We start from the raw sequence: 10,900 nt of genomic DNA, 5'->3' as shown, positions 1-10,900 counted from the left end.
GGTGACTTTCTCCTCCACTCCCCACCCTCTGGCCCTTCAGACCCTTTCCCAGTGGGCTGCAGGAAAAGTCAGCTCTGCCTCAAGTTGTAAACAGGCATGGGCGGGAGGAGGTGGTGATAAATGACTGTGGAGAAATCAGGCTTAAGAAATAGGGAGAGACAGCCGCTGCCCACAAGACCAGGGTCTCAGAGACAAAAGGGGCCATTTTGGCTGAGCCAGAAGAAGTGACCTCTTTGTCTTTGTCTAAGCTCACTAAAGGGAAGGGGGGTGGCAGAAGGAATGATCTTCCTCCAGCTCCCCGTGCCTCCTCCTCTTCACTATGATCTTGCATTTTTACTTTCTATACTTTCTGCACTTTATAGAATTAGATGCTAAAGTGCTATCTCCCCCAAAGCACGTAAGCTGCTTAAAGGGCAGGGTTGTTTTGTTTCTTCATCTCCAGCGCCTAGCATAGTGTTTGGCACACAGTAGGCGATCTATAAATGCTGGTTGATTGATGGACTTCCCGAAACTGGCATGCCCGGGGTGGTGGGAGAGGGCGGGTAGGCAGGCAGTGCCCCTTGGACTTGGGAGAAATCACTTGGGAGAAATCACTGGCTCCCAATGTAACGCTTAGCTCTCCCAAGCCTAGGGGACTTTCAGACACGTGCACTGTAACTCCGCCCACCCCCGTGCAAGGCGCTCCAGCGAGGGCTCAGCGCGCCACCTGGCGCCTCTCAAGGATCAGTTCACTCTTCTCCTTTGAATGCACCAACTGCCGCCGGGGAGGGGGAGGGAAGGGGAGGAGAAGGAGGAGGAGCCGGGGAACGGTTTCTAGCGTGAGGCGTGTGCGTGTTGGCGTCACGCGCCGCCCGGAGGCGTTCCCCTCCCTTCCCCTCGGCGCCGGCTCCCGAGGGCTGCCAGTCCTTGACGCGCCCCCGGCGGCCTCTGCCCTGACAGTGCGTCCTTGCGTGCTGCGCGCGAGTGTGCGGCAGAGGCGGCGCGGGCCGACTGGAGCGCGCCGGTTCTGTGGCTGGCCAGGCGCCGCGGAGCGAACGAGGCGCCGGCTCCGCCACCTCAGCGTCCGCTTCTCCGAGCCTCGGGCTGCGGTGTCCACCCAGCCCCGCGGGGGCGGCAGCTTTGGGCGGCCCGGCGTGCGGGCAGGCCCGAGGCCCGAGGGCCGGGAGAGGCGTGAGTTGCGAGCGGGGACTGCGGGCGGGCGGCCGGCATGTCGGTGCCGGATGCGATGCCGCTGCCCGTGGCCGGGGTCGGGGTCGGCGAGGAGCTGAAGCAGGCCAAGGAGAAGGAGGACGCCGAGAAGTACTCGTTCATGGCCACCGTCACCAAGGCGCCCAAGAAGGTGCGGGGGCGGGCGGGCCCGGGTGGGAGCGCGCCGGGGGTGGGCTGGGCCCGGAGCCGGGGGAGCTCGGGGTGACGCAGCCAGGGCCGCCCGCCGCACGACCGGCCCGGGCCTCGCTAGCTCCTTGCTGCCCATTGTCCCTTCGCGGGCTTTGTCCCTTCCTCGCCGCCGCTCGCTCGCTCCCCGTGGAACCTCGGCGACCCGCTCCATCACCGCCAGGTCGGGTTCCACGTTCGTGGCCGACTCCCGGGCCGGGGGCTCCCGGACCCGGGATGGGGGGTGGGCGGGGAGGGGAGGGGGTTAGGCTCTTGGATAGCCTCCTTCATCGCATCTACACCGGCTCTGGAAGCTGCAGAGCTGACCTTCCTGTTAGGTAGGGGTGGCCGAAAATCACCGTTGGGGTTGCTTTTGGGGGGGAGGGTCGGGCGGCGCACACATGGAATCCGTCTGGTGCCCCTCGCAGTGTAGCCCACAGCCAAGAGTGAAGACTACTTACACTCCACTGGACCCTTTATGAAGGCGAAGGCAATGGTGAGGAAAGCCTGGAGAGAGGAGAGACTAGCCACCATTCCCCCCGTCCGGGTTCTGCTAGGTCCTCTGTGAAATTAACATTTAGAGGTTGGTAGTTACAAATACTGTCATGGATCCAGGGGAATCCGAGAGACCGGCTTTGTGCTTCCCGAAGACAGAGCTTGGTTGAGGGAGAGGGTGGGAGGTTAGAGGGGGGTGGGCGGTAAGGAATGATTGATTGTTCATTCCCTGTTGCACTCATTGAGGCCGAACAAGTGTTTATTTTATTTGTTTTGCGTTGTGGGTTGAACTCGAAGGACACTGGCTTGTTTTGGCTCTCGGGTTAAATCGATGGGTTTTTAGGCCGGCTAACTCATTGACAAGGAGGATTCGGGGTGCTGATGCAGGAGAGCAGCCGCCAGTTGTGGCTTGACTTTCCACTCAACCCTGACCTCAAAACAAAAGAAGATGCGCAGAAGAGAGGTGACTTTCTGAGGCTGATGGAGCCTAAGTCAGTGCTTTCAGCTCCCTTATAAAGACAAAAATGTTTCTAGGCACTGTCTGCTTATAAACCTTCCACGGGCTGCAGTGCTTGCATAAGCTTAGCAAAGCAGGGGTTGCAGGAGTACTAGATAGTAGCCTCTGAGGCTTCTGCACCTGAACCTGTTTAAAGGAGTGAGCTTTCCCATTTTATTTTTTGGAGGAATTCTATTTTACAATTCAGCAGCTGAATTAAGAAGCACAAAGCCTCCATTGTGTGTGCTATATCTGTTCTAAAAGGTCTTACTTGGGGAAAGCCTATGTACTCTTTAAAAAGGATTGAGGGAGTTGTTCTTTATGCTCTTGGAAGCCTAATCTTGTTCCATGGGGTTGTAACCTTTTGTATTCTATATTATTCATTTGAGTGACTGTCCCTTTACAAATAGAATGTTTATTTTTAGTTAAGCATTGAGATGAGTCAGTGGTAAAGCTGTGGAAGTACCTTAGAATTATAAAGCCAGAAGAGAACTTAGAGATCATCTAGCTCAGCCCCCTCACTTTGCAGAGGAGGAAACTTGGGAAAAGTCATCCAGCTACTTAGTGATGGGTCTGAGGCTAGAGCCCAGGGCTTATGGATGCCATCACAGTGCCGTGCTGGCAGCCTGGTATCATTGCCTACTCTGGTATCCCAACTTTCTAGAACTTTGTTCTTCCCCACTAGGCCCTTTGAGTAACTGTCATAGAGTTATAGGTGCCATTGTCCTTTAACCTGACAGGCACCCTGTTGCCTGAAAGCTCTCCTGGGCTACTTGTACTTGCAACTTACTAGAAAGTATGTTTACTGAGAGTAAGTCTCTGTCTGAAAGGGCTGGGTGCTAATACACATAGCCTAGTGATCCAAGCTAAGTGCTCTTGATTTCAGAGACTCCTAGTCTATTAGCAAAACGCTACTCAATCTCTACCAGGGATGTGGTGGGTTTTCATTTGCTTGTAAACATGTCCTTATAGTTCTCATTAACTTTGCCCTTTCTAAGTTTTATTGTTCAGCCTTTATGCAACTGTTTAACACAGAGTGCTTTATGATGACTAATTATTCTTCCCCCTAGTGATAACCAGGAACATTCATTGTGTTAATGGAGCACTTGAGGACTGGTTCAAGGTCACATACCAAGCCCAGCAGAGTACTGGTGTTAAGAGCTTCACAGTTTTACATCAACCTTTGAGTTACTTTTGTACCCCCTGCCATGTATGAATAACTTGATTTCCTTCTCTCTGGAAAAGCTAGAAGAACATAAGTGATATAATAAAATTAATTACCAAATCCAATGGCCTATTTTCAATCCTTGAACTTTTTGTTTGTTAGCATTTACCACAGCTGATTACTACCTTCTGCTGTACAGCTTTCTCCTTCCTTGGCTTCAGAAATACCAGGCTCTCCTGGTTCTGGTACCTTTCTTGTCTCAGTGGTTCCTTGTCCTCTTCCTGACTCTAGTACCCCCACAAGGTGGATATTCTTCCAAGAGGCTGCCCTTAATTCTGTTTTTATTCTCTTCCTTGATAATATCATTGATTTTAGTGACTTCAGATGAGAAAACAGGCAAAATATGTTTAAGAACCTCAATGCAAAAGCTCCCAAATGTGTTTGGTTTTTTTTTTCTTCCAAGCCTCCCCCATCTCCCCATCTTCATTTCCTTTGATTTCTTCTCTGCATCTTTGCTGATTCATCATCTACCTTGGGCTCCCCTCAAGATTTTGTCCTGGGAACTCCTCTCACTTTACACTTTCTCCCTTGATAATCAATTCACAAGGGTTTAATTGTCATCTCTTAGATCACTCCCCAATATATATTATCAGATCTCTCCTGAACTCCTGTCCCACAATCATGAATTGCCAGCTCAATACCTCTACCTGCATGTTTCATTAACCTCTTAGATTCATCGTGGCCAAATTAGAATTCAGCATCTTTCCTGCTGAACCTTCCCCTTCCTCCAAACTTCACAGTTTTTGGGGAGGGCACTATTATCGGCCAGTCACCCAGGTTCATAACTTGAGAGTGATTCTTGAGTTTTCTTTCTCCCTCACCTCCCTGTAGTCACTCACTTGCGGAGCCCTATGATTCTAACTACAAAATATCTCTCAAATCATTCTACTTCATTTCAAGTTTAGGTTTGTCACCTCTCACCTCCTTAATGATTCCTGCTTCCTATCTCTTACCTTTTCAATCAATTCTAGACTCAGCTGCCACAGTCTTTCTGAGGCATGGATGTAACCACATTTCACCTGTTGAAAAGCTTTCAGAAGTTTCATATAATAAAATACAAACTTAGCCTGCCATTTAAAGTTCTGGCTCCCATCTTTTCTAGCTATAGCTCACATTATTCACACGCTCTACTAACCTGGATTGTGGTATCCTGAACTTGACATTCCATCTCCTTCTATCATACATTAGTACAAGTTAGGCCTTATACCTGGAACTCTGCTTTTCAAGATTCTTTTCCCTTTTTTTTTGATGTTCACTTTAGTTGTTTACCTCCTCCAAGAAGCTCTCAGTTCCCCACCTCCCTCAGTTGTTAATGCCCTTTCCCTCTCCAGATTACCTTCTGTGTACTTATTTGCATACGTGTTTTATTGCTGCAGTGAACCTTGAGAACAAGGATTTCAATTTTGGCTTTGTATGCATCATGTTTTACACACAGTCAGTTAATTCAACAAAATTTTACTGCAGGACATCTGAACCTGGTATCCCACAGGTAACTTGGCCCAGCATGTGTAAAAGCAAGCATATTGCCTTTTCAGATTTTTACTGCTTCTGTCCATGGTACCATCCTTCACTTTTCTTTCTCTTTCAAGGTAGCACGATGTAGTATGAAGAGCACTGGAGACATTGGAGACTGTATTTGGGTGCTGCCTTCAGCATCTTATCAGCTAGGTGACCATCACTCACCAAATGATTCCACTTCTACCTTTTTTCACTTCCGTCCTTTCCCTCCTCTCTGTCTCCCCCCCCCCACTTCTATTTGGACTATTGCAGTAGCCTGAAAAGTCTTCCTGCCTGTTTCTTTTCCATCTAGCCTGTCCTCCATGTCACTAGCAGACTGATTCTTGATGCCCCAGTGTACTTCTCCACTCTTATTTCATGTTAGTTTCCTTCACATACTACTCAGCTTCAGCCAGACTGGACGACTAGTCATTCTTCAAACGCAGCAGACTACTTCCCGTGTCCTCCATTTGTGTTCTCTGTTGCTGTGAACCACCTTTTCCTTATGTCTGCCTTTCATCATCATTCTTTTTCATCAAGGCTCAGTTTTCCTGAACTTTGGGGCAACTCTATCTGTTATGCTTTGCCCTATCACATTGTGCTTTATATTATAATTAATTTATGTACATTTTATGCCCTCCAACAGAATTCTTTGTGGGAAGGGACTGTCATTTTAAAATTGATTATAACCCCAGCTTCTGGTACAGGACGTTGCATATTATAGGATTTTAAAGTAGGAGTGTAAGATAGAGAACAATATGCTAGACTTGACCTGTATGACACTTAACTCTAACCGTGTGACCATGGCAAGTCATTTCGCCTTTGTAAGCCTCTTTCCTCATCTGTAAAATGAAGCCAGTGCTCATAGAGCCCTACCTTACAGGATCATTGTGTGGTTCAAATCAAAGAATGTATGTGAAGCCCTTGACAAACTTGTGCTTGCTATGTAATGGCCAGTTGTTATTAAATATTGAAACAGAAATCTGGGTATGCTACTCTACTCCAGTGGCAACAGTGGCTCCCTTATCAGTGATCCAGTCAAGTTCAACTCATGTTTTGTATTCCAAGCTCTTACTTTTCCAGTCTTATCTCATGTTACTCTTCTTTCCAAATACTCAGTCAACCAGATCACTCTTTGTCTTCTGAACATGGCCTGTACTTCCCTACATCCATGCCTTTGCCTTGAATGTACCTCCCTTTGCCTCTGAATTCCTTTTCTTCCTTTAAAACCCAGTTCAAACCCTAACTTCTCACTGAAACCTTCTCTGGTTTCTCTATTGAGAATGACTTTCCTTGGACCTCATGTAGTACTTTGGTCTGTGCCTTTATGATATAATTATCAAGTGGTATTGTGTATTACCCAATTCATATTCCCCTTATTAGATTGTAAGGTATATGAGGTCAAGGACCAATTTTTTTAATCCCAATTTGTATCTATACACAGCAGGTATTAAATAAATGTGTTGAATTAAATTGAACACTGGAATATATGCTTCTAGAAATTAACCTCAGTTTTCACCAAGGGTTTTTCTGTGGGTCTATAGTTAGTAATAATGTTAGTCAAACCAGATAGTGCCCAAGTCTTCTCTGGTCCTGAAGTTCCTTAGGAGATAGGGGCACTTCTGAGACTAGTACAGATACAGAGTTTTGTGGTTTTCCATAGTAGTCATGGAGCAAACCAGAACCTTTCACATGTGTAGTGTAAAGATTAACAGATCTATAGTTTCATATTCCTGCTCTGGCTTCTAAATAGTTGAAGGTGTGATTGTCAAGGAGGAAGAAACTATTAGTGTGAATAGACATCATATTTATCTTTGAAGTTCAGGTAGATAGGTCTCAATGGCCACATTATTTCTCACACACACACACACACACACACTCATATGGTAATAAGCATATTGATACTAGTTTCAGAAACATTTTTAGAAAGTATTAGACTCAATCAAGAGACCTGGATTTGAGTTCTGGCTCCGACCCTTTGTGATCCTGACCAAGTTATTTAACTTTGTTGTGCCTTAGTTCCCTCATCTATAAAATGGGAATAATGATTCACTATCTACCTCACAGTACTCTTTAAACATTAAAGTACTATTATTGTCATATTTCATGGCAGATTTGGGGAGGGGAAAGAGGGAATCCTTTGTTAGAACAGTATAAATTGTTTTAAGAATGGTCAAAGCCCTGGGGTTATATACTTTGAAAGTCATGATTATCTTCTGACCCACACAACATACCATAATCACCAGGTATTGAATGGTTTATAATCTTTGTCCCAGTAACATCACAGAGAAGTAGGACAATGTTGTCCTTGGGCCTTCAGATACTGGCATTATGTCAAATTCTTATAACCAGATCACAAGATTAGATGAGTGTGGTTCTGGACTCATTCAACAGTAACTGGGACTCAGGCAGTTAACCTCAGGACTGAGACTGGATTGTCCTTTAAAAGATGGACAGGATATAGTTAGCTTAGAGTATTTGCCCCGTTGTATTTTCTGCACTCTGTAATTTCTAAACATTTATGAAAACAAATCTGATTAATACTTTTGTAAAAATGATATGTTTTGGAGGGAGAGACAGAAGTGACTCATTGAATAGATAATTTAACTTATATGGCATGTTATGCTAGTTTATCAATAGAGTCAGCTACATCTTCTGAAAAGGACCAGATCTGATCCTGATATGTACTACTTGTGTGTTAGACTGGTGGGTATAATCCAGGATGTCATTAGGGTTTAATTTAGGATTTTTCCTTAGGGAACACTACTGGCTATACCTTTCACTGAAGTACATCTCAGACTGGGGTCCCTATGTGTAAGGCCTCTGCAGTTTGTCTTAGGGGTCTTCTATCCAGAGATGATGTGATAGGATGATTTATCCCTGCTCAACTTTCTTCTTGGAGTCTAATTATCTCTTTTTAATTCTTACCTATGATAAGAGTCAGTAATTGATTCTTCTGTACAGTTACAGAACACCCTTCTTTTCAATAATGGGTTAATTCAGTAGGCTACCATGCAAACTCTTTGGGGTCAGTTAGCTTGCACAAAGGAAAATCTCCATTTTTTATTCTCAGCCTAGATTCCTGTTTGGCTTTCAAAGTCTTTAACCTCCCCCCTCCCTATCCAGTCTTCTTACATTCCCTCTCCACTTCCCTGTCCTTCAGTCAATCTAGTCCTAGTAATTCCTGGCTATTTAAAAAGCCAAGACACTCCATATCTCCACCTAGGGCATTTTCTCTGGCTGTCCCCCATTCCTAGAATGCTGTCCTTCCTCATCATCTCTGCCTCCTAGCTATTCTGGCTTCCTTCAAGTCCAAGCTAAAATTTCATCTTCTTCAGGGAGTCTTTCCCACTACTTCTAGTGCCTTCCCTCTCATAATTATTTCCTATATAGCTTGTTGTACACATTTGTTTGCTTGTCTCTCCCTTTTGATTGTGAGTTCCTTGAGGGCAGGGACTGTCTTTTACCTCATTTTTATTTATTTCCAGGGCTTAGCACAGTACCAGGTACCCAGGTGCTTAATAAATGCTTAGCAGCTGACTTTCTCTGGCCAGCCACTCTCTCTCACATATGTTTCACATAGATCACTCAGTCTTTAAATGTTTATTGATCACAGTTCATCCCAGTGGAACTTGCTTTTATAAAGCAGCAGGGATATGGGAGTGCAGTGGGGAGATCTCGATTGGGAAAGGACCTCAAAGGCCATCTATCCCATCCTCAGTTAAGGCCTGGCAGGGTTAAGTGTCAGGGGCATGACCTCCTCCATATCCTCAACTCAAGAGCCTCTGCAGCACTGAGTAGGACTCCCAAAAGACATGAGTTCTAGTTCAGGCTCTGCCATTACCTTTGGCTACAGGCTCTGGGAAGATCCTTTAACCCCAGTGGCCCTTGGTTTTCACATTTGTGAAATAAGGAGTTTGGACTAAGTGATGACTAAGGTGCCTTCTAGATCTAAGTTCTCCACACAACTAGATTGCTCCCATTAGCAGCTACACAACTAAGCTGCGGAATAACCTAATTCTGAGTATAGTTGATAGTTCCATGTCTTTTTTGGCTGGAGGTGTCCAGTGGAGGGCCTCAGAGATCTATGCTTAGCCTTGGGCTATTTGACAGTTTATTATTGACTTGGATAAAGGCATAGGTGGCAAGCTCTTTAAATCTGCTACTGACTCAAAGATAGGAGAGATGTCTAACACTGGATGACAGGGTCAGGATGCAAAAAAGATCTTGACAGGCTTGAGCATTGAGCATAGTCTTGATAAGGTGAAACTCAATAGGACTAAACATAAAGTCTTACACTTGGGTTTAAAAAGTCGGTCTCACAAATACAGGTAGGGGAGGCATGGTTAGACAGGTATGTGTTCAAGTTGAGTACAAATTAGCAGTGTGATGTGACAGCCATAAAGCTAATGTGATCTTGGGCTGTGTTAGGAGAGCCACTGATTCCAGAATAAGAAAGTGATAGTTTCACCAGACTCTACTTTGGTTAAAACACATGTACAGTTAACTGTGTTAACTTTTGGTTGCCACAGTGATGCCTCTTTTATTGATTGGCATTTGATGACCAGCCTAGGAAGTACCAAGAGGCTCATCACTAAGTTGGCCGAAAGGTCGATGGATCACAGCAACTCTAGAAAACCGTCTCCCAAGTATTAGAGCACCTGTGCAATATGTTGGTTAAAGAGAGGTCTCAGACCTGTAAAATCATGAATCCCAGAATTTGTAAAGGAATTAAGTGCTGACTGCCTCCCTACCACTGTCAGTAGTAGACATCTCTTTGCTTACTCCCAAGTCACCACTTTCCACTTTGGCCCATTTGTCTGCATCGTCATTTTGCTGCTTGTCTCTCCCTCTTTGATGATCCTTTCCTGCCCATCCTTATTCTTCTCCATTTCTGTCTACTTTAATATTTCTGAAATACACAAAGGAGAGATGTTCTAGTCACTTTGTGCTTCCTGACAGCAAACTTGATTGTGCAGAGGAGAGTATAAGGCATAGAACTTAGACACCTATGGGTGGAGAAGGGACATGTAATTCTCCTGAACAATAAAAATAGGGAATAGTTCAGGCAGGCACAACGTAGATTGCCAATAGGTGTTAAGAAGACTCGGGTGCAGCAAGAAATTTTTACAGGACTAGTGATCCATGTTTTCTTGTTTCCAGAGTTTTTGAATTGTAGAGTTATTCCAGAGAGTCTTTGGGATGTGAAATCATCTTTTATATCATGCTTATAACATGTACCCCCCCACACACCCTTTCTTCTAGTTACTCTATTTCCCTTCTCAAAGAACAGCTAAATCCTAATTACTTTTTAACATTTCTTGTTTTAGGAATTTGTCTATCTTTGGCAATTTCATAGTTTATGTTTCTGTTTTCAAATGCACCTGTATGTTATGCCCTATATCATTTTGATTGCTTTTTGCCTCTCTCCATATGCCTTGTTCTTCAAAGTACTCTTGATAGTATCTTATTTTGGACTGTACCTGTGATTTCGTGGGTTTAGGGAATTCTTGGTGAAGAACGTCCTCAGCCAATTCAATCAGATAGGCACTTTCTCTGCAATTGTTGGGGAAGTGCCCAGATCAGTGAGAGGTCAGGTGACATGCCCAGAGTTACACAGTCTGAGGCAGGACTTGAACCCAGGTCATCCTGCATCCAAGGTCTGCTTTTCATCCACTTGACCACACTGCCTCTCTTCTGGTATCAGGAAACCTTAGCTGCAGTTTGTTAGTTGGGACAACCTGAGGTATAGAACTGAGGTATAAATGATAAATATTTATTGCTCAATAGAATACAAAATAAAAAAGTATAAT

At 45.1% G+C, this 10,900-nt stretch overlaps 1 protein-coding gene across 4 annotated transcripts in view; it reads left to right on the top strand.

The window, feature by feature from the left end:
- The first annotated feature begins 925 nt into the window (after nucleotides 1-925).
- The window catches only part of AHCYL1 (adenosylhomocysteinase like 1), a 47,093-nt gene continuing 37,118 nt past the window's right edge, over nucleotides 926-10,900 (top strand). Inside the window, exon 1 of one of the 4 annotated variants that reach the window (XM_078154975.1) lies at nucleotides 926-1,339. In XM_078154975.1, the coding sequence (XP_078011101.1) occupies nucleotides 1,208-1,339 (132 nt within the window). In that variant the 5' untranslated portion in view covers nucleotides 926-1,207. The remainder of the gene's footprint in view (nucleotides 1,340-10,900) is intronic. The other 3 variants (XM_021000916.2, XM_021000931.2, XM_021000923.2) reach the window with 3 other exon arrangements.

Source organism: Phascolarctos cinereus, unplaced genomic scaffold, assembly GCF_003287225.1.
Source record: "Phascolarctos cinereus isolate Bilbo 61053 unplaced genomic scaffold, phaCin_HiC Scaffold_5;HRSCAF=322, whole genome shotgun sequence".
In the NCBI taxonomy this organism is placed as follows: Eukaryota; Metazoa; Chordata; class Mammalia; order Diprotodontia; family Phascolarctidae; genus Phascolarctos; species Phascolarctos cinereus.
Note: the sequence above shows the minus strand (reverse complement) of the source record. Positions and strands in the feature narration are given on the sequence as shown.